This window comes from Fopius arisanus, unplaced genomic scaffold, assembly GCF_000806365.1.
Source record: "Fopius arisanus strain USDA-PBARC FA_bdor unplaced genomic scaffold, ASM80636v1 scaffold00001, whole genome shotgun sequence".
Taxonomy (NCBI): Eukaryota; Metazoa; Arthropoda; class Insecta; order Hymenoptera; family Braconidae; genus Fopius; species Fopius arisanus.
In genome coordinates, this window is record NW_011887740.1 from 4,537,520 (window position 1) to 4,559,202 (window position 21,683).

Sequence of the window (21,683 nt, forward strand, 5' to 3'; positions counted from 1 at the left end):
AAATTTGCATGAGAATATACTTTTCATTTCTGATTTCTGGGAGAAAAAAATAAAGACTCGGGGATTGAAATTTGTGTTACATCGAGAAACATCGAATGTAGTCCGTGTTAAGTCAGTTTGCTTTGGGATTTCGTGGGGCAATACAGTAGTTTAAATCGGGAATGGCGGGCCAGGAGGCCGTCATGCGGGAGGCACGGATGGTATTTTTATCGGTCTAAATATAGTAAAAGCAATGCTGTACGAAAAGCCATACCACGATACTATAGATGAAGAATTATAGAGGATAAAGTGTATGTACAACCAAATCTGAGTTTAATACAACCACTGATGTACACAAGGAGAAATTTCGATGACGAGCCATTTTTCTGCTCGGCATCATTATTCTTCGATAAATCATAGGAAATTAACGGGTCAGTCTGAGCAGCTCAGGAAATTTATGAAATTTAATTATAAAGGTTTAATGCCTGAATGATAAAAATTTCTTGGCATTTCGGGGGCAATCACATCGGATTTTCTATTATATAAGAGGTTTGAAGGAATTTACAGATCTTTCATTATTTTTTAAATGATCTTAGGGCTGTATTTTAGTAATTAATGAATTTGTTAATGAATAATCTAGCGGGAATTCCCCGAAATTTTGCAGTTGTTGGAAATTGCAAGTGTTTTTTGGATTGAAATTTCAGATTTAATTTCTCTTGTGTAGAAAGAAAATGTTTGAGGCGAGGGAGAATCGTGAAAATTTGTGGATAAACAGTGAGGTTTTTTAATTCGTCAGCTGGCACGTAATCATCATGGGTAAGAGAAAAAGAGGTTGGGATATCGAGGCACGCGCGACCACTAAAAAGCGACGATAAATCATTTGAGATGGGGTCGAGAGTCGCGATCCCAATGTGCCACGACGTCCAACAACACCCAGATTGCCATCGAATTCGTGTTCCTGGATTTTTACATTTTGTCAGTCTCTTCCCTGAGGGCTTGCATTATTTCGTGCTACCAAAAATTCAAACGTACCCCATTGAAAAATTTTTCAAGAAAATTTTCTTGAAACACTGGGGTAATCTTTTAAATAGTTTTTCCAGGTGGAAATTCCACAAAAATTGGGTGAAATGTAGAAAAATTCATCCACTACTTCCACTTTTTTCTGGTTCACCCAATAATTATGATCCCTTTCCGGAAGTCCATTGAGATATTTTTTCGTTTTTCTTTTAATAGCATTAGGGGGCAGGACTGTACTAGTGTTCCGACGTAAAATTCATTGAAATCCTAATTTTAGTTAATGCCCAAGTTTCTGAAATATGGTGACGTATATAGAATCACAAGTGTTGAAGTAATTCACCGGAAATTGGGGGAAAACTAGACTTGATGATGAGGTACAGGATTTAGTTCAGTGAGTCACTGTCCTCTATATTTCTCCTATAATTTAACACTATTCGGAATTTGTTTAATCTCCAATAAAAATTACCGCCAAATTTTCAATGTTGGAGCAGTAAATCTGCGAAATCAAATTAGAATTCCAAATTTAATAACGAAATCAATAGATTAAATTCATTTAAATTTCCTTGATTACAATAATAATAACATTACAATAATAATAACAATTATTATTATAAATCAAAAAACACCGAAGAAGATAAATTGAATAAAATTATTGGCATGACATCCCAAAATTAGAACGTCGCATGGAACTTCGAAATGATAATTTCCCTGAATTAATTAAATTATTAATTAATCAAAAAACAAATCAAGAAATAATTCTCTCCAACTCCCACGTCACTGATTAATTACGAAAAATTTCAATTGCAATAACATCACAGTTAACCACTCGCCAATAAACTAGACGAATGACTAAATAAAAATGGTCAACAGTTTGAGTGTCAATTCAAAGACACTATCTGGCGATGAGATTGATCTTGGCTACAATTTCTCACAACGTCGAGAAGAGGTGAAGCATCCGAACTAGAGGTGAGCTGGTGGAGGCGGCAAAGGTGCTTGGAAGGCACCAGAGGAAAAAAGAAGAATAAAAAAGACAGAGAGAGAAGGAAGAGAGAGAAGAGAGAGAGAAAAAGGTATAGAGATGGCAGTATATCCACCACGAGGGCAGGAAGAGAATGAGAATAAAAGAGACAGACAGTGTGTGTAAGTGAGTGAGAAAAAGAGAGGAAAAGAGGGGAACCGAGGTGGATTCGAGGAGGCGGCCTTGAGGAGACGGACCCAGAGGCCCAACAACGCCAACGAACTGCTTCCCTAGCGAATGGATTGTGGTTCTCATTTTATTCATACATCATATCCCAACGATTCCTCATCACACTGTATTAATAGGTGTCCAATGCTGTATATCTGCCTCAATGCCGAATAAAACACAAGCCCCAAGACACCAGATATTTCCACATTACCAAGAGCCAGTGATTTTCAAGGCTTTCCCCCACCACGATAATAATTATTTTTTTTTCTCTCTCTGAATGATCCCAGCTGATTATGCAAAAAATAATTGAATAATTGAGTAATTGAGTGTTTCGTCACTCGTGTCACTGGAGAATTACCACCGGTGGGGAAAAATAAGAATTTTTTTTTCTTTTTTGTTTTTCGTCGTGAATGTTGTTTGCGGAAAATCGAATGAACCGAGTGGAATTAATAGGAATTGAGAATTTTATGAGCTGATGACATCTCGGGATTGGGATTCGTTGAGAACCACTGGGTTGTGCTGGCACAGTGTATACGCAGGTAGTTTCGACTACATGGAATATAGTGAGTCTTGGCGAGGTAACGTGCTCCTGCATTCAGACGTGCATCACTAATTTCAATATTTATGGACATCATATTTGATGCATTGATTGCAGCAGAATGAAAATATCGGTATTGGTGTCTATGGGTGACCAATGTCATCGGTATTATTTAACACATTGAGCTGCACTGAGTCAAATAGATAACTCGATATCTCGTATCTTCGAAATGATGATAGCTCAGACGTGGTTATCGTAGATTCCTGATAAGACATGGTTAACAATCCTGGGAATCACCAACGGTGGGGGCTAAAACACTCTGGATATTCCATATGCTTGCTAAATTTATATCAATTAGAGATTTCATCTTATCGCTGATAAATTATGAATGACTCAGTACGTCTGTCATGTTTTCAGAAAGACTGAATTGTGGAATCGATATCAATTAATAATGCAATTGATACAGTAAAATTTTTACACTTGATTATTTTGTGCTTCAGGTGATGTCAGGGTAAATTGTTAATGGAGTTGTACAGCAAGTCGCAGAGAGAAGAATTGGAATCGAATGGAAATTCATTTAATGGAAGTGAATTGGAGGAGTCAACGGGGAAATTAAGGCAATTTAATTAACAGCCGTGATTATGACTTGGAATCGATTGCCACGTGATGAATCCTGTGGGAATTCTATGATGGGAAAAATTGAAATGGAAAATCGGTTGATTCTCGAGTTTGTGGAATGGCACGTTAAAAGTTTCAAGGTCTTATGAGCTGAGTTGGTGTTGTACATATCTGAGACTGACTCCCGGAGAATGCACTTCGACCACGAGCAATACGAGCGCGCGCACATCCTCGGTCTACCCCAGACCAATGTGGCCAAACTCAACGTGTCTTATACACCAGGTGTCATACTCGCTGTGACCGAGCTACAAGTAGAAATCAGACGATGCGCTATTCTCTTATTATTTTTTGGAGAACCCCAGAAAAAAAAATTATTCAACTCTCATCACAGCTTGTGAATGTTAATCAGAATAATTTGGAGTATCAACCAAAAATATTATTCATCATTCGGCACGAGAAGAACTTTTCTGACGATTGTGATGGACAATTACATTAATATTACATTAATATTACATTAATATTACATTTCTCGGTTTCCGGTTGCCCCTCGGACTGTCAAGTTTAGTGTAAACTCACAATCTCTAGAAAAATTCCTTACGGCTTATAGTGATGAAATGGACTGTATTAATAGTGCATTTTCATTTTTGGCGGTGGTTTTAAAATATAAACATCAAGGTTTGTCGCATTACACCTGTCCCTTGGCACACCTGCTTCGCAACGTTTTTCCCAGTAATATAATGACTCAGAAGAGATACACTTGAACAACAAGGATTATTCATTCTCTATCCCTCGTTCATTGACAGTACCTCAGGTTAACCACGGCAACCCAGATTCTTTCACCTACAACCCCAGTACTTCAACTACCTGAATTATACCTGGGCAATAGTAGTTCAAGAGCGTTCACTATGAATTTTACGATCGTCCACGATACGAACCCCGAGTGTAATTATCAATGACCAAGGTAAAACGATAAATTACTCGTTACTATCCTAATTTCAATTCAAGCACCATTGGCAATTCTCGCAATTTACAATGAGAGGGCGACGATGAAGGCCTGCTTTATCCTAGTGCAAAAGTATACAACAACGATAAGATAAGAACATTACTGGGGACCTCCAACTTGGCAACTTCCGATTGTATTCGCGTCCCGAGGTCATCGCAAACTTAGCAAAGAACGGTAGAAAATAAAAGCAGATGTTGATGCGTTGGCGAACAACACGAGAAGAGATAAAGATTAAATAATGAGATGTGAATGATTTAGGAGTATGAGAAGGGATGAGAATAATGAGAGTACGGAGCTAATAAATTGTACCTCGCAAGTACACATTAAAATAATCAGGGATTGTGACGAAATTTTACCTGTAATAGGGTGTTCCAAAGGGTGAACAATAAAAGGGATCATTGTGCATGTGTGGTTGTCCAGGTACACCAGATCCTTGAGAATGTGGATGCGGTGGCATTGGTGGACCACTATTAGGTGGACACATACCAGGTCCAGGTTGAGGTTGCATGGTTGGTGCCATCATGCCGGGTGCCATATGAGGTCCAGGATGATGGGGTGATCCAACCATATGTGGACCTGGATGATGTGGATGGGGTGATGGACCACCACCACCCATGTGAGGATGTGGAGCATGAGGTGAGCCACTCATCATAGCATGCGGTGGCATTGGATGTGGACTCGGTGATGCCCCATTGAGATGAGGTCCTGGACCTGTTATGTGTGGTGTTGGTGCACCATGTGGTGTTGGTGGTCCACCATGAGTTGGCGTTGTTGCTGGCTGAGGTGGTGGTAATGATGGACCAGTCTGGCCACTGTTCAGTGGTGGCAGTGGACCATTTGCCATATTATTAAGTTGCGTTAGTGATGCAGCAGCTGATGCCATTGCCTGCAATGGATTTGGGGCGCTTGTCGTTGTTATTGATTGATTTTGATTATTATTCAGATGATTATTGTTATTCAAACTATTCAAACTATTGGTATTGCTGCCGGCAAGTTGGCTTAGTGCCGGCGCCAGTGGTGGGGAGCCACTGGGGCCCCCGAGGCAACGACCCGAGGATATTTGATTATTCGGTCCTGTACTTGCTACAACCGATACTGGGCCGGAGTGGAGTAAACCACTTGGGGGGCGCTGTGCCACCCTCACCGGCATCACTCCCCCCTCCACGACGTCTCCTGTTCGGCCGATACCTCGACCACACGATACTTTCAACTTTTTTCACCCTTTTACTCTTTTATTTATTTATTTATTTATTTATTTATTTATTTATTTATTTATTTATGTATGTATTTATCTTTGCTTTCTCCTTTTATCCTCTCTCTTGTCGATTCCGTCTCCTTTTTACTCAACCAGCTATTCCTATTACTCCAATTTGCATTAGGGGACTCTCAACTCATGCACCATCAATCGACTCTGTTATCCTTATCCCTTCGGTGATGATTAAGTAATTGCACATCGCCCAGTAATATCACTTACTTCTTTACAACATATACACATACATCCCGTTTGTAATCACTAAATCCCACGTGTTTCTCCACACTATTTTTCCAACCGACGTTTGCCTTTTTCACAATTTTTCATCAACAACGATGACCGGCACAACATTCTCGAAAGCACGTGGTTATCACGTTGTCATCACTCTGACGTGTTCGGTTATTACACTTTTCCCTATTTCCTGTCAACCATCCACCTGGTATTATCATCTTTTCATTCATACAATTTCCCTTTCCCCTCGATAACAAAATACAGAAATGCGCGTCGCTGAGATACTATTTTCCCGCCACAATAATTCACCGATTTTTTTTCAACATTTTTTTTTACACAGGGCCATTATCGCTGGGACTTTATTATCGTCGACTTATTTTTTTTATCATTTGAAAAATCGAGTGAGAAATTTATTTATTTTATCAATCGCCGCTGGGCGCTCTGCAAAGCCTTCGCAAGCAGCGCAAATGCGCGTCACAAAACCAAAACTTCGACATCTCCAAATTAGAGATACATACAAGCACGATAATTATTTCAAGCTGAATTCATTCATCAGCAATTAGCATTTGCCCGAGGGGAGGATATCGTAGTAACACTAGTCAACACGGTGTACTTCATTTCACTAGTGGATTTCATTAATTTTTATAAATTTCAGTGGTGAGATCGGCGCGAGTTGCAATGAGCTTTACGATTTAATTGAACAACAGAAACGACTGCACTCCACGGAAGCGGTCGCGTTACTGCGGATCACCAGGCGTTGCGGCGCTGCCATCGCTTTACTATACTTTCCAGAAGAAGAGGGGGAAAGTGAAGAAGCAAGAGCAGTAAGAGCAGTAAGAGCAGTAAGAGCAGGACCACTCCGGGGGAAATAGAGGGGACAATGCCACGTGAGTCAAAAATGCCTTGAGATTTCATGGATGCAGCCAGTTTTACTTGGTCTCACGATTTTTTCAATCAAATCCTTTTCAATTATTCATTATTATTTTTCAATTAAACTAATTGTTGTCTCATATTTATCGAGTATGAATAATAAAAATTAATAAATATTAAATAGGTACCAGTTATTTAAATTTCAAATGTCAATAATTAACAATTGCTGCACGAGTGAGAAATAGGAATTTTTGACGAGTGATGGTTGCTGTTTAGGCAAAGGGTGGAAATGTACTGGGTGGAAAGTAATCTCGATGAAATGTTTCTACGCCTTTTCTCGAGGCTCGTTTTTAGGCGATATCTCGGAATGGGAAGCTGATAGCGATATTTGTGATAAGACATTTTTTGGAGGTGAAGATGAGAGCTAGAGAAAAGGTGGTGATGAGAATATCAAGATTTTCGTTAGGTTTCCAGATATTTGCAGAAAACTAATTATCACTTCGTAGCAGAATTACTGGGGTTTTAATGGAGGAAATTCTCCGACAATTGTCTTCGGATTGATGGAAGTATTATTGACTCGGATATATTATCTCTTATGTTATTTGTTGAACAAGAAATTCACAGTTGTGAATCGACGAAATGATTTTCTAAACCGATGGAACAGATTTGTCCACTTGATTGAGCTCTTCATCGCGACAGACGCCACCTCAATAAATGCGAATTTTTCCCGACACGCATTCGTCTCTCTTTACAGATTATTATTCATCAATGATACGTTGAAAAAATACCACATAGACATTGAATTTTAATCAATGCACGGAAGTAAACCCCAGGGACAAGTATCTAGAGGAATATGAAATCTGCTGTTGCCAGCATTCAGGAAGTGTCAGCCAAGTGCTAAAATGGGTAAGACAAATATTTTAGTCAGCAGAGACATTCCCGATGAATAGTAAATAAATGAGTTAATACACTGAGGAAATGAATGGGCAAATGATGACACGTAATTGTCGGATTTTCAAAGGAATTTGAACGGTTTCACCTAGGTGTAAGGACAGAGAGCATTTTACCTGGTACGTTGGTCTCGGGTGCGCGTCTTAGGTCGCGGTTAAGTCCTCGTTATTGCCTTTGTACCGTTTTCAGGGGCATAGTGGGGGTTGAAAACAACGTAGAGGGGATATTCGTATACCTTCAGCACAGGTACGTACCTGACGCTACAACATAGCATTTTTTTCCTCTTCAGTTTGAAAGAAAAAAAAAAAGATGGAGAAAAAAGAGAAAGAGAGGGAGGGAGAGAAAGAAAGAAAATTAAATTCCTGGAAGCGACGAAGGTGCAAAGTGTCCATTGGAGATCGTCGACTGGCCTATTTCCAGATTTTCAGTAGAAACTTTTTATCTCCCCTGAAAGATGATAGCTCCATTAAATTCCCCATGGACTCATCAATTTAGTATTGAGTTGTCTGAATTTTTAAAGACTGAATCTCGCGTCGTACGCCACTTTTATCGTGACCAGCATGTGAAATGAATATGCATGTGAAATGTTGATATCACTGATGCCATCAGCCATTGATCAATCTCATCGAATTCATTGGAAGGAACAAATCGAATCCGGATTGAACGAATTGTTGAGAAATGCAACAATTGTCAATGATTTTATTATCGGTGTCATTAAGCCAAATTCATCCAATTTCGAGTGAAGAATTACTTGTTTGCTTTTTTTTTTTAATGTATTCACTGCTCATGGGATCATCACGTCCGACCTTCTGTAGTTGCTCTTGTGGGCGACGGATTTGTCCCGTACACATATAAACATATATACGTAGATACACATAAACATATATACAACTGGGGCCGGTTTAGAGCCTGAACGCGTAGACTACCAAGAATTCCCTGGGTATACCATTAATTTAGTCTCTGCGACACCCGTGGGGCCGCCCTCGTCTGTTGGGGCCCCCTCAGGTATATAATATAATAATATTCCTTCGTCTTTTGGGCTCTCAACCTGATTCTGAGGATGGGAAAAACTAGGAGATCGAGAGAGACCGGCTATATCCGCACTGGATCATTGCACTGGTAGGAGATGATCGATTCAATAGTTTTTACTCCATTTTTAGTCGTTGCATTTGTCAACATTTACATGTTGACATTGGCAGTTTACAGCGAGTTGGTATGAGGAGGACGAGCATTGAATGAGGCATTTTTTTTCGTGAGAATTGGGTCAACCGTGAAGATGCTTTTTCTAGGGTGCGTGGAATTTTCCACGAGGCGCGGTATTTCAAAGACAAAACTGATATCGATCTGAAAATTTAATTCTCCGTTTCCCAGGTGAGGCGGGTTCTATGAGAATATCGGCCGAGGGTTGAAAAAATTGTATTTTCAAAAAAAGGGCATTTTCTTTCAAGTGCCCGAAGGAAGAGTGAAAATAAATTCACCCCCAACCCAGGGGTGAAATTATTCTATGATTTTTGGGGGAGGAAAGTCGATTTTATGTAAAATCCTATTTTCCCGTCAACCAATCGTCGGCTTCCTGTGTGTGCACTATCGCTCAAGGTGAGCAGAATAGTGAAAATAAAAAAAAACATTTCACCGTCAGACGCGGGGGTTAATATTTAATTCCGAGGAACATCACTTTTCCGCAAAATTGAATATCCGCGACATTAACAATGGGGTGATATAAATAATTGACATTCCTAAGACTAAAACTACAATTAGTGTGTAATTAATTTAGTATTCTAGTATTTCCTTGAAATATGATTTTAACGATTCCTCCAAAAATGACAGAAATCGGTGGTGAATGATTTGTGGGGATTTGAAGTGGTACTAAATCCAAAGTGCTATCAAATAAATGGAGAGTCAATGTCTGGAAATGGTGGATTGTTTTGTATGATACAAAAACGGATGTATGCGGCTTTCTAGCAGTCAATGTGGCAAATGCGGTTTCTCAGATGTTTGAGGGACGAGTATTTCTGACGGGTGTGGTGACACCTAGACACCATGCACGAGCAGAAAGATTATTGCTTCATAGATCGGAGAACCGAGATGAAGAGAGCACAAGGAATAAAAAATAAATAAATGAAAATAAACGAAAGAATGCCACGGATTCAGCGAGCACAAGTAGGTCGAAAGGGAAAGCGGATAGAAATATCAATGCTCCTGCCAATTTTGATTATTCCTCCATTCATTTCGTTGTTCGTCTCTTTGTTACTGTCACAAGGTCATTGACCCAAACTATAACAGTTTCAGAGAGAAATATAACACATTCCTCATTTCACGACGCCTTTTTTCCAACAATATTCATCATTCAATCCCGATCTTGACGCAAATAGCAAGATCAAGTAGCAGATCATGAGCTCAGGAATTATCAAAGAGTCGAACGATCTCTGGGAAAATCTAGCCTTGGTTCCTCAAATTTTCAGGGAGTGAGGTTGATCTGAGATACTGTGTCATTGACCAATTGGTGATATCAAAAAAATCTAAAAATCCAAGTCAAAAGTCATTGTTGAGTGATTTTGCAATGAGCGTGTGTGATTTCGGTCACGGCGTACTGCCTGTACATTGACCCCCAGCGGTAGAAGAACCATTTACTCACCGTTCCTTCGCGTATGTTCTTTTTTCTTTCCCCACCTTTAAAACAGTGTACAAAAGAGTGAGAGAAAGAGAAAAGGATGGCAGAAAGAGGGGAAAGAGGTGAGAGAAGGCCCTCGAGCGATGCCCGAGGACTCCGTTGGGGTTTCGAAACTAACCTCCTTCCAAGACTGATTCCACCAGAATATGAGAGTGTAAATAATAATAAAAAATTACTCCAAATGACTATCGAGAAAATTATCACGGAGGCCTCTCTTACCTAAATCCGCGAATTACCATTCTCTTGCGAAATCGTGCAATAGGACACATGCATTTTTACTCGAGACTAGTCTCGCAAATATCTTGGAATTGACACAAAACTGCGATTTTTTCATAGATACCTTTTTTGTACCCCTCGTTTTTCTCTAAAAAAAATGTATCTACAGAAATATCGGTATCTATCTTCAATTCCGAGATAACAGCTGAGAATTAACTGGGGAAAAAGTACAGATCTCAATAACGAAGTATAAGAGTTTTGTATAGAGTAATTAATTATTTTTCCCATTGATTGACTTTGAGGAATAATGAAAAATGACAGAGTGATAGCTTTATCATCCTATGGTGATTAATTTTTGAATTTTGTATCCTATCAGGGATCTGAATTATCCTAGACAGTCTGATCTGTTAACTTGTTGAAATATCTGCTCTGAATTCTCACACATTAAATTCGATTTGTTTCCAACGGATAGTTTCAATGGCCACAGTGGATTTTAATAGAATAATTATCCACAAGAAACCACGAAGAGCCCTGACGATCAATTGAAGCCTGTGTACGAGTGAAGAGACAGTAGAACAGGACAATGAACGCCTGGGTTGGGTGTATTCGCTGACGTACGATTGAATTATCGTGGCGAATTGTAAACACAGCTGTGTATTGGAACTCGCTGTACTAAACCTGGGTATACAAGGTTGGATGTAGGAAGACAAGTGGGCTTCCAAACGATGCTCCATCATACTGTGCACACCGTTGTCCATTGAAAATCTGCTTTGGATTATGTGAAACCACACATTTCCATTCTACAAATTTCATTGCCCAACTCCCACCACTGACTAATTCTTCATCAATTAAATCTGCTCTTCTACTTTTTGGAGTTGAATAACAGATTTTTATTTAGTCTGAACAAAATTCAGGAATGGGAGGTCAATGTCCCTTTGTTCGATTTTTAATTGGAGTTCAATAATTTATTTGTGTAATTAGTCTCGTTATTTACAATAATCTTAGACTATTGTAAATAGCATGAGAATTGATAAAATCAATAATACTTTAATTTTATCAATTATTCATTGTTATTCACATCATGAGGGGGAGTGGCTCAAGGTCTGACCCACGTGGCTATTATTTATGTAATATCTAGGGGCTCATCTATCAGAAGGTGTTAATTTTTATCAACAAAACCTAGCATTGAAATGTCTTACAATTTCTTTGATGTTTTTGAACACTGATCCGTGGCTAACTTGCGTGTAACACGTTGGAGGTGGGTAAACTCTACACCAGCACAAGAGAGAAGATGAAGCGAATGGATATATAGACCCCCACGTGGGATTTCACGCCACTTGGCGTCGTGGATTTATTAACCTGCAGACACGTACGTTTATGTCTACAGATACAAATTGTGTCGTTTATGCGGTCAAGCTGTCGTGGAGATTGAAAAGATCAAGAAAAACACTGGGTTGGAGGGAGGGAGAGAGCTCGGTCAAATGATTTTTCTTGTACTTGTCACCACACAAATTACACGGTGAGTGTAATGTCAAAAGAGGCGGAGCAACTGAGGTACCCAAGTCACTGGGTTCTATTTCTATTTATCTCGAACACAAAACTGTTCTTGTAAACATCATCGACGGGAAAATCATCCTCTAGTTTTCCATATACCAACTGAATCCCCTCCTCATAGGTCAATAAATTGAATATTCACTCTCGAATTTTCATGTCATCTTGGGTAATTAGGAAATTGACAAGTGATCTGTCAAAAAAATTTCAGAGGAAATCGAAGCTGCCAGGGGTGATGATAAGATCATTCAAATTCTTCGATACTGTTTAATGTGGATTGATCTGGAAAAATATTGATTGGAAGAGGAAATATCGAGAGAAATATTGGAAATATTGGGTTGTTGGGAATCGGGAACAATTTTTGTTTCCAATTTTTCGATATTAAATCAATCGACTTATCTCATTTCAGCAATTTGTTGCTGAAGTGGAAGGAAATCTCTTGAAGATGATTTACCCTCAATAATAACTCTGATCACTATACACCCACATGCTCATCGCTATCATCCAGTACACATGACAACTCAGAGGGAAGATGTCATTGTTATCTTATCTGTCAATCTGATACCATTGAACGTAATAAATGTTTCAATCGCCAGAAAACGCGCCTTCCCCGTCTTCTGTACAATTCATCGCCAACTGCATTCGCAAAATTCTGGATTAATTCCTATCCCGGGATAAACATTGCCAATGAAAAACGTAATTATAAAAAAAAAAAAAATTGAGAGCCCGTGAAGCTTTTTGCACGCATTGAACATGAATCAATTAAAAAACTTTGTCGAAAATTCGAGATATTCACACAAAAATTAGTATGAAAAATTAATTAATATCGAATTATCAATATTATCAAAAACCCCTGTCTACCATTATTTTCACAAACAACAACAACCTTCACGATATTCATCAATCTTAATTATTTATGCTCTGATAAAAAAAGTAATTGCAATTTTTCATAATTATGAATCACAAATAATTACAATACTATTATGAATATTAATAATTCTCATAATAATAATGAACAGCAATTATTTGGGATTGTATAAAAATGATAATTTCAGGGTTTTTCGAGAGTGAATAATTTCATGGTGATAATTAATGTGAATTATTTGAAGGGGTGAATATTAAAATGTAAAAATGATGATTTGGGGTTATTTTTGTGTTATAAATTATTGATAATTAAATGAGTGAAGATAAAATGAGAACCACTGATCGTCCGGGCTGGAGGGACGTGGGGTGGTACGGGTGAGGGTGGCTGTACGGGAGCCGAAAGCAAGGGAGAGTGAGAGGGTATGAAGGAAGGGGGATGGTTGGTGCCAGGGTAGGTTTTGATCAATATCTCGTCCCCCACCTCACCCTTCGTGGAAGAACACCATGTACCTCCTACCACCCCATTCACCACCATCGTCCAACCACCATGAATAACCAAAACTATATAGTACATTTGGTACAGATTGAATACTAATAATACACACATTATTTTTTATCACCACCCACACCCTCACACCTCCCTATCATATTTCCTAATCAATTTTTCACCTCGAGAAAAAATAAATAATTCATCTCTCAGTTCGTAATGATGAGATTGATCAGATTGGTGGAGATATTTGTAGTTGTAGTGCAACATATCACGTGAAACTTGGATGGAGCATGATTTACTTTCAGAAAGTTTTCTCATGTGCCTTTGAAGGCAGTTGAGAGTCAACGAGTTGTGATGCGGGTGTAAAAGAGAGGTGTATTATCCCGGTTATCGAAATACTTTAAACACCCTTTTCTCAGTGTACAGCATTATCAATGGGAATGAAAAAAAAAAGAAAATATTTCAATCAAGCGTCATCGAGACAGGCAGTGTCAATCATCTATCGCAATTCCACTGATGCATAAAAATTCATTAAACTGACAGAAAATATTAAAAGTTCAAGAGCTTCAGTGAAGCGTTGGACAATGCCCACGAAAAATGTAAATTATTCATAAACTCCAGTAATATAAAAAGCAATTTACGTTGCACCAATTGCGCCAATTGCCGCAGGTGCAGATCGATCATCGATCATTGGTATTTTCTCTGCAGGAGAAAGAAATGCATGTAGCAGGAAAATATGAGTTGACGAGATTCAGGGATCCCAAAGAGTTGGATATCTTCCAAGACATTCAAGATACCAAATGGCTACCCTGGATACCCTTCAATTGGATAATTCATCATAATTAATTCCACGAAAACAACAAAAAGTAAAAAAAAAAAATACATTTTTTTTGTCAATAGCTGTGCCAGTGCGAGAGTGATCTATCGCTTTAAGTTAACAGAGGTTCTTTCGCAGCTACGCCGTTGCTACTCAGGATTCCAGTTTTCCCCACCACTTTGCCCTTTCCTCCTACTTCCCCCTTTAACGTCGCATCGTCGCTCCAGCTATCCTACCCCTCTCAACCTCATCACCCTCCCCCCCGTCGTTCCGCCCCCTCGAACCACCCCGCGAATCCCCCCCCCACCGGGGGAACCTGTTCTCGAGCGTTCTTCGTCGCCCCCTTCGTTCTTTTGGTACTTATTTTTATTTTTCTTTCTTCCCTCCTTCTTGCCTTCCCTCGTATTTGCGACAAGAATGAGTGAGAGGGCGCCAGGATAGCACGAGAACTGGAGGAGAACGGCGACGAAGGTGAGGTAGGGAAAAAGAGGGGATTGTGCACGCGTTGCCATTGTTTGCCGCGTGTGTCTCTACGGTGTCTTCCCTCTTTACTTCTTCCCCACCAAGAGGGACTCCCCTTGTTTTGTCCCCATCTTCGAACCCCCCTCCATCACTTATAGGTCCAATTGCTTTTTTTTTTAACTTCTTTTTTTTTATACTTCTTCTTGCTTTGATTTTTTCTCTCCAACTGGCTTCTCTCTCCACTTCTTGTCTCCCTCAAGGAAAAACAACTCCGAAGGTGAGGCTCTTCTCCACCGACGAATTCCTGCCTATGAGTCCCACACACCGGTGCACCTAGGTATTTTCTGACCATCGGGGTAATGATTCGGAGTGAATTTTCCATTTTTCAATTGCTCTGATATCTTTCTTTAGTCTGTATTTTTCGGTTCTCAAGGAATATTTTCACTTCTATTTCAAATTCAATAATTTTTTCTTTCTTTTCGACCTGGGGAAATGCGGGAGTCATATCTTTGGAGCTGGACGAGTTGTTTGGCGCCAATGGATGAGAGAAATGCACAAGGTTCCATGAAATACGGAGGAGGAGGAAGTTATGGAGAATATGGAGAATATGGAGAACATGGATACTCCAGTGAAGTTGAAAAATGAAGTGATGGGAGAGTCAATTCCGAATGGATGATTTATTTTTCAATGATTTCTTCAGGTCGCGAAACCGCGGTTTCTGAAAAATTCTCAATAATTCTCATCAACATCTTTTGGTTCACCGTCTCCCTCGTCACCTTTTGTTTTATACACTTTCTTCTTTTATTTGCTCACATTGGGTCGGACGAGGTTTCTTGGGCTATTATTCTACCGGTTTGCCGAGTGTGGGTCTTTTTTTTTATTCACCTTCTTCCCCTGCATATGTATTTCGCCCTTCGACAGCTCTTGCGCGCCAATTCCATCGCCCGATTTTTTTTTTTCCTCCAGGACAAGGCGTACGACCATCCTCGCAGCTCCAGTGCGTAAAATATTTCGTCATTACTTTGAATTCACTTTCCAATCCATAGAATCCCCCCTCCCGCGAGAATTAATAATTAAAATAAAAAAATGATAATAACCCTTCGATAATTCCACCCGAAGGCTATCTAGGACTAAATTGAATTTCAAAAACTCACAAAATGCAAAATGGATGAAGCAAGAGAGAGAGAAAAAAAATGAAATCATGTAGCAACGCTATTGGCCTTCAGAATAAAAATGCATGAAGTCTAATTCAGAAAGATCAAAGCACGTCGTACCATCAAAGTCACGATAAAACGAGCGTACTCACATTTTATTAAAAAATAATTTTTAAATACAGCTCTTAAAGCGCGTACCAAAATCAAAAGGATCTAAAAACTTTTGGAATTGTTGGGACTGTGCATGCGACGTGAACTCTTCCGTTCTCCAATCACCAGAACTGTCCGCACCTTGAACCATGGCCTTTAAGAAGCACCATGTACCTACACCACCCTTTAAGTAATCCACCCTCTTCATCTCTGACCTCACAGCCCTACCCAATGTGCCACCAATCATACCCCCCCATTCCCACATTTCGGCAATTTTTTTTTTAATTTTCCTACTTTTCATTTTTATTTCGGTACGCGCAGGGTGCTCAAGGGATGGAATAGTACAGCTCGCAATGAGAATTTCCCCTTTAACTGGTGGATTGAATTTTTCCTCGACGCAGAACTCATGGCACTGAACGCGCAAGCTCTCACCCTCCACCCTACCCCATCCCCCTCAATTCACCCGCCTACACCCGGCAAACTACCCCCCCTTCCCCACCCTCTACTTTCCCGGAGGACAATACTTCCACCCCCAAAGTCCAGGGTTGCCCCTGGCAACTAGTCGTTCCCCAGGGTAAAAATATCTCACCCCAAGCGCAATGGAATTGTCCTGCGATGTGGAGATGGTCCAAAAAAGGAAGGAAAGAATAGAAGAGAGAAAGAAATTAAAAAAAAAAAGAAGCCGAGACCAAGAAATGAAGAGAAAAAAAAGGGGTGGAAAAAAAGCGCAATGAAAAAAAAAAAGAGAGGAAAAATTTACAAGGAGAGGAAAAGGCGAGGCGAATGAGCGAGAGGAAAAGCTATCAGGGAGAATAGGGGTTGAATTAGAGACGAAATATTTGACTATAAACTGTGCAAAGATGCTGTTATTCGGTATTGCATATTTTTCTACGGGGCTGTTATGTTGGGGAGGTGGATTTAAGAGTCTGGAGATTAATGGGAGAGATGTTATGTTGGCACATTCGTGATATGGACACGCTCAGAAAGAATTAGTGAATGGCATGTCAGTCAAGTGAGTATCAGCGTGCAGAAACCCAGTGTAACATGACTATAAACAACTTGTTCTGATAATCGTCTGAATGTTCATTATTATATTCGTGTGTGTCATGAATGAGCACAAGACTTAACGCCAATTATTATGTGATCATTACTTTACTCTGATCCACATGACTGCACACAAATCAAAATGTAAACGTCAATTACAATTTTCATCTCGTCAATTCTGAGATGTTATGATTAATATTTTCTATGTGTATCCTTTAACATCTAGACCTCGAGAACCGAGAAAAATTATTTCTGTCATTATCTGGAAAGCTGTACAGAAAGAAAATGTCCTCTTTCCTCTGAAAAATTCTGGAGTAAAACCAGTAACGAAAAGTGAAGTAACGAAGTTGTAAAAGGAGATAAATCTAATATCAAACTTTGATTAAATATCGATTGATCTCGAGAACTATTGATTTCTCTGATGAATAGCAAAAACACCTCTTGACAATTTCCACACAATGAATAAGTAATTTCCATTAATTTTCCGTAAATCGATAATCAAATGTAACAACAAATTCGACTCTTCTCCATCTGTGCACCTGAAATATTTCTAATTGATGTACACTGCTATCAGTAAAAACGAAGGATTTGGTTGTGATTACGAGTGAGGAGCACTCAAACGAGAGTACGAGCTAGAATTTAAGCTTCATACGTTGGTCAGCATATGCATATTTATGCGAGTTATGTGTTGATGTCGAAGTAGAAATACATACACACGAAATACATATCCAAAGTGAAGCTATCTACCACATAGAAACAGTTGGTACAGTCAAAGTCCGTTTCGATCGTATCCTATGTGTAGTCCTCCCGCTTTCTCCTCCCTCAAATATCCTGTCCCATCTCAGCGTATATAAAACAGTAGATACTGTGCATATGGACAAAACACATCTATACAAAGACCAAAGAACTTGAAATACGGTACAGGTAATATCGACTTCTCCATCGCAGTTACACACTACTCTCTCTCTCTCTATCTCACGTACAAATCCCTATATCCGTTTACATAGGCAATATGTAGGTATAGGTTGAACCTGCTTATGTAGTATACAGAAACTATAGATACATGGATTTCCCAGGGTCGAATGATCAGCTATAAACTGACTCAGCAGCAATAGTATTGTCCCAGAAGGAGAAGAAGAGAGGGACAGAGGGAGAGAGGGAGAGAGGTAGAGTCGTTTCCCTTCGTTTCTTATTCCTCTTTCTGTTTCTCCCTCATCTCACACTTTTTGGCAAATTTCTTTTTGTCAACAACATTTGGAAAAATCGATGAATCATTTTCGAAATCAATGAATGGGGGATGAATGGGGGATGAATGGGGGATGAATCGGGGACGACTGGAATGAGTCAATGATTTTTTGAAACAAGTTCTTTTTTTCTCAGTCCGAATCGGAGATAAACTACTTGTGCAATAATATATGATCGATAAATTACGTGAACAAAGTTCTGGGATGTTGTCAACACAATGGCAGTGCAACAGGCTACTCCATTTTTCTGGCAATCCCAGAGAAATATGAATCGAGGTGAATGGACATTTTGTAATGGCGATGAATCTACTGAGATAATATATTCTCATCAATATTGCAGGATGTTGAGTCTTGATAAAGGGGAAAACTCTCGTGGCCCATTAATCCCTTGATTTTTCACACCACTGGGTGGAGAAATGGACATAACTTGTGCTTATGGATGCCAAAGAAAACACCAACAGCATCATGGTCATTTATGTTGATAGATGGACATTCATGAGCTGGCAATGTGAATCTTCCATCGGTAAAACCAAAAAGAGCATTTCTGTTTCACTGCCAAATGTAACACACGTCATTCGTATTAATTCCACTCATCCAGAGAGAGAAATATTCAGTAAAAATGACAAAACTCCGTAATAATTCCTTATAATTACCATCAACCCTATTTTCCCATAATTTTTCAACCAAAAAGAGATTTCCCATAAATTTCTGCAAATATCTCAAAAATTGTCATTTCTGACTAGTAAAAGCTGATGAAAATTGAGTCATGGTGGCTGTCGGATTGAAATTAAATAAAAGTTTGAGACATTTAAAGAGAAAAATTGCTCTAGAATATTGACAACTGAAGCTGGGGTTATCGCCGATTGGATGATAGTACTGATAAATAGTTAGAATGACGAATCAAGATATCGTAATCTCTGCTGTACACGCGAGTACACATTGCAAGAGCCTGTGCAATATTCCTCGTGACTTTCCTATATTTTCGCGGAATTGTGTAATCGTCTGTGTGCACGCATATACAAACAGGTGAATTAAACAATAGGTGAAGAGGTAGACTTCATCTTCTCCAAACGGAGAAGGACGTTTAGTTGAAGGTTTACTCAAACATTCAAACTCCAAGTAGCCGCTACAGGTGGTCGGCTCATGGACTCATCTCACACTAGTGTTACTATGTTACTTTATCGAGAGCCTTCGGGCTTGACCGACACCACCTCAAACAACTTTGACAGTTGCCAACTGTCAGCCCCTCGATTTAATGCCATTGATAAATGAAAATAAGTTACTGATTGTCCCGGAATAATTCTGATGAGTTCTGATGGAGTTGTGTAGACACTAGAATTTTTTTTTCCTTTTTTTTTCCTGGCGATCGGAGGAGGTCGGGGTTGAAGTGATTTTCTGGATGGACTTTGACAGTTTCGGAGAGTCTACCCTCCAGTAGACATCGTTGATAAAGAAAATGATCTAATTACACCCTTTTTACCAATCTGAGAATAATTCAGTGGAACTTTATCGTGGGGTTGGTTGAAATGTAGCAATTATTTTTTCAGGGAAAAATTTCTCGATAAAAAATCAAAATCTCCTGGACAAACTCCAAAGGCACAAAACACAAAATAATTCCGTTTTATCTTTTTAAAAATTTTGAAATATCGTGGAAAAATTGGTGGAACCCTCGACATTTGAGGGAATACCAGGAGTGAAAATGGGAGTAAATTATGGAAATTGAGGATTTATTCTACCTCATATCTCAAACGAGGAAACAGATGTATGGATTTTTGGGAAAACTGTTGGCAGACTATTAAATAGTTTTCCGAGTTAAATTCTCAATGTTGAACATCCGTACGATGAAATCAAGTTGAAAGGGGCAGTTGAAAGAGGTGGAGGAGGCCAGCCTCCTTCCTCCCTCTCACCACCCTGGTGTCCTGAGGGTAGTGGAAAGACGACGTGTCTTCTCCCTCACTCTCACTCTCAGGCGTGGCAACGACGCTCACTTGTTGCTCCCTCGACTAATTGCCAAGTAATTGGCCCCATACCCCTTGTCCCGTATAAAGTTTGCTTCATTGTCTTTAATAACGCCATGACCCCCAAGCGCTAATGGCTCGCGACGCATTCATCGCTCTCAACATTGACTCAAAGAAAGATTCCAACTTCTTCCTGCACCAAGTCCATTGCATTTTCACAGAAACGACTCAACAATTTTACAGCCCTCGATTTATTTTCTACCTCAATGTAATGACTCTGGGGTTCAACTTGAAGATTTTATTCGAATCAGTCTAATTTTTATAATTATTGAGTAATTTATTTCAATATGGGACCGATAACCGGTGGTTAGCAAGAATTAAATTAAATTAAGTGCCTTAAAATTTCAATTATTTATCAGAATTCATCTGGAAATGGTGATTAACCATTTTTTAAGCAATACGCTCAATTAAGAAGTGAGAATCAAGAGAAGTTAGAGTAACGGAGAAGTAGAGCAAAAAGAGAAATTAAAGGTGGGGATAATTCCACGGCTAAATATCGTAGGGATCAATACTATATTCTCTCAGGATCCACCATTGCAGTTGCATGTATATTTGTAATGGAATACTGAATTAAATGCAGTGGATAATCGTTATCGTGGATCATTGCCAACTGCTGACTGCATGATGTTAGATCGACGAGTGATGGCTGAGTAACAGGTCCTGTTTCTTTTAGATTATCCGATGTCTTCGGTAGTTAATTACCCACGAAATTGAGTTGAAGAATTATTTATATGTCTCTGAACAATAAATGAGGGGAAAATCTACGTCGATAAAGGAGGAATTTTATTGGAGTCGTCTGAGCGTCAGTTCCTACCGTTGATCATGTTGATCACAAGACATAGGGACAATACACCTGATGATAACGAATATTTTCAGGGTAAATCTACCAATTTTCAAGATAAACTCAATAGTAAAACGATAGAAATTATTGAAGTCGATTCACAGAAAAATAAAATTACTTCTCACGGATGAATTTATTTACAACGAAATCCCTAATCTCGGTGGATAATATTTAAAATTGAAATTGACATTTAAATTCTTGCTTCGAATGATCTCATTTGGCACCGGGGAATTTCATTGGCAGAAATATTTATTTTGGTCTTCTAGTCTCGAAAGCCGAGAGAGGGAACGAATTTCGTAATTCCCTTTTTCCGGGGAAATATTTAGTAAAAATTACGGAACTTTCAGTTCACTTACCGATCGACTCGAAAAATTGATGTGACGGTATCGTAATTTTTAGATAATTCAGATAAAAATTACGTGACAGTTCCATGAAATCTACAACAAAATTTCGCTCCAGAATTACGAACAAAACCCGTAATTTTTATTGATTATTTCTCTCCGCGTAGCTCTCGAT

At 39.2% G+C, this 21,683-nt stretch overlaps 1 protein-coding gene across 9 annotated transcripts in view; it reads right to left on the bottom strand.

Annotated features, from left to right (window-relative positions):
- The window catches only part of Chi (LIM domain-binding protein 2 Chi), a 38,226-nt gene that overhangs the window by 13,256 nt on the left and 3,287 nt on the right, over positions 1-21,683 (bottom strand). For 6 of the 9 annotated variants that reach the window (XM_011300590.1, XM_011300599.1, XM_011300580.1 and 3 more), the window contains exon 1: positions 4,698-6,547. The exons of 2 other annotated variants lie outside the window; for them this stretch is intronic. In XM_011300590.1, coding sequence (XP_011298892.1) covers positions 4,698-5,491 — 794 coding nt within the window. In that variant the 5' untranslated portion in view covers positions 5,492-6,547. Of the gene's footprint in view, positions 1-4,697; positions 6,548-11,731; positions 12,105-21,683 lie in introns of those variants that run through there. One more of the 9 variants, XM_011300555.1, reaches the window with a different exon arrangement.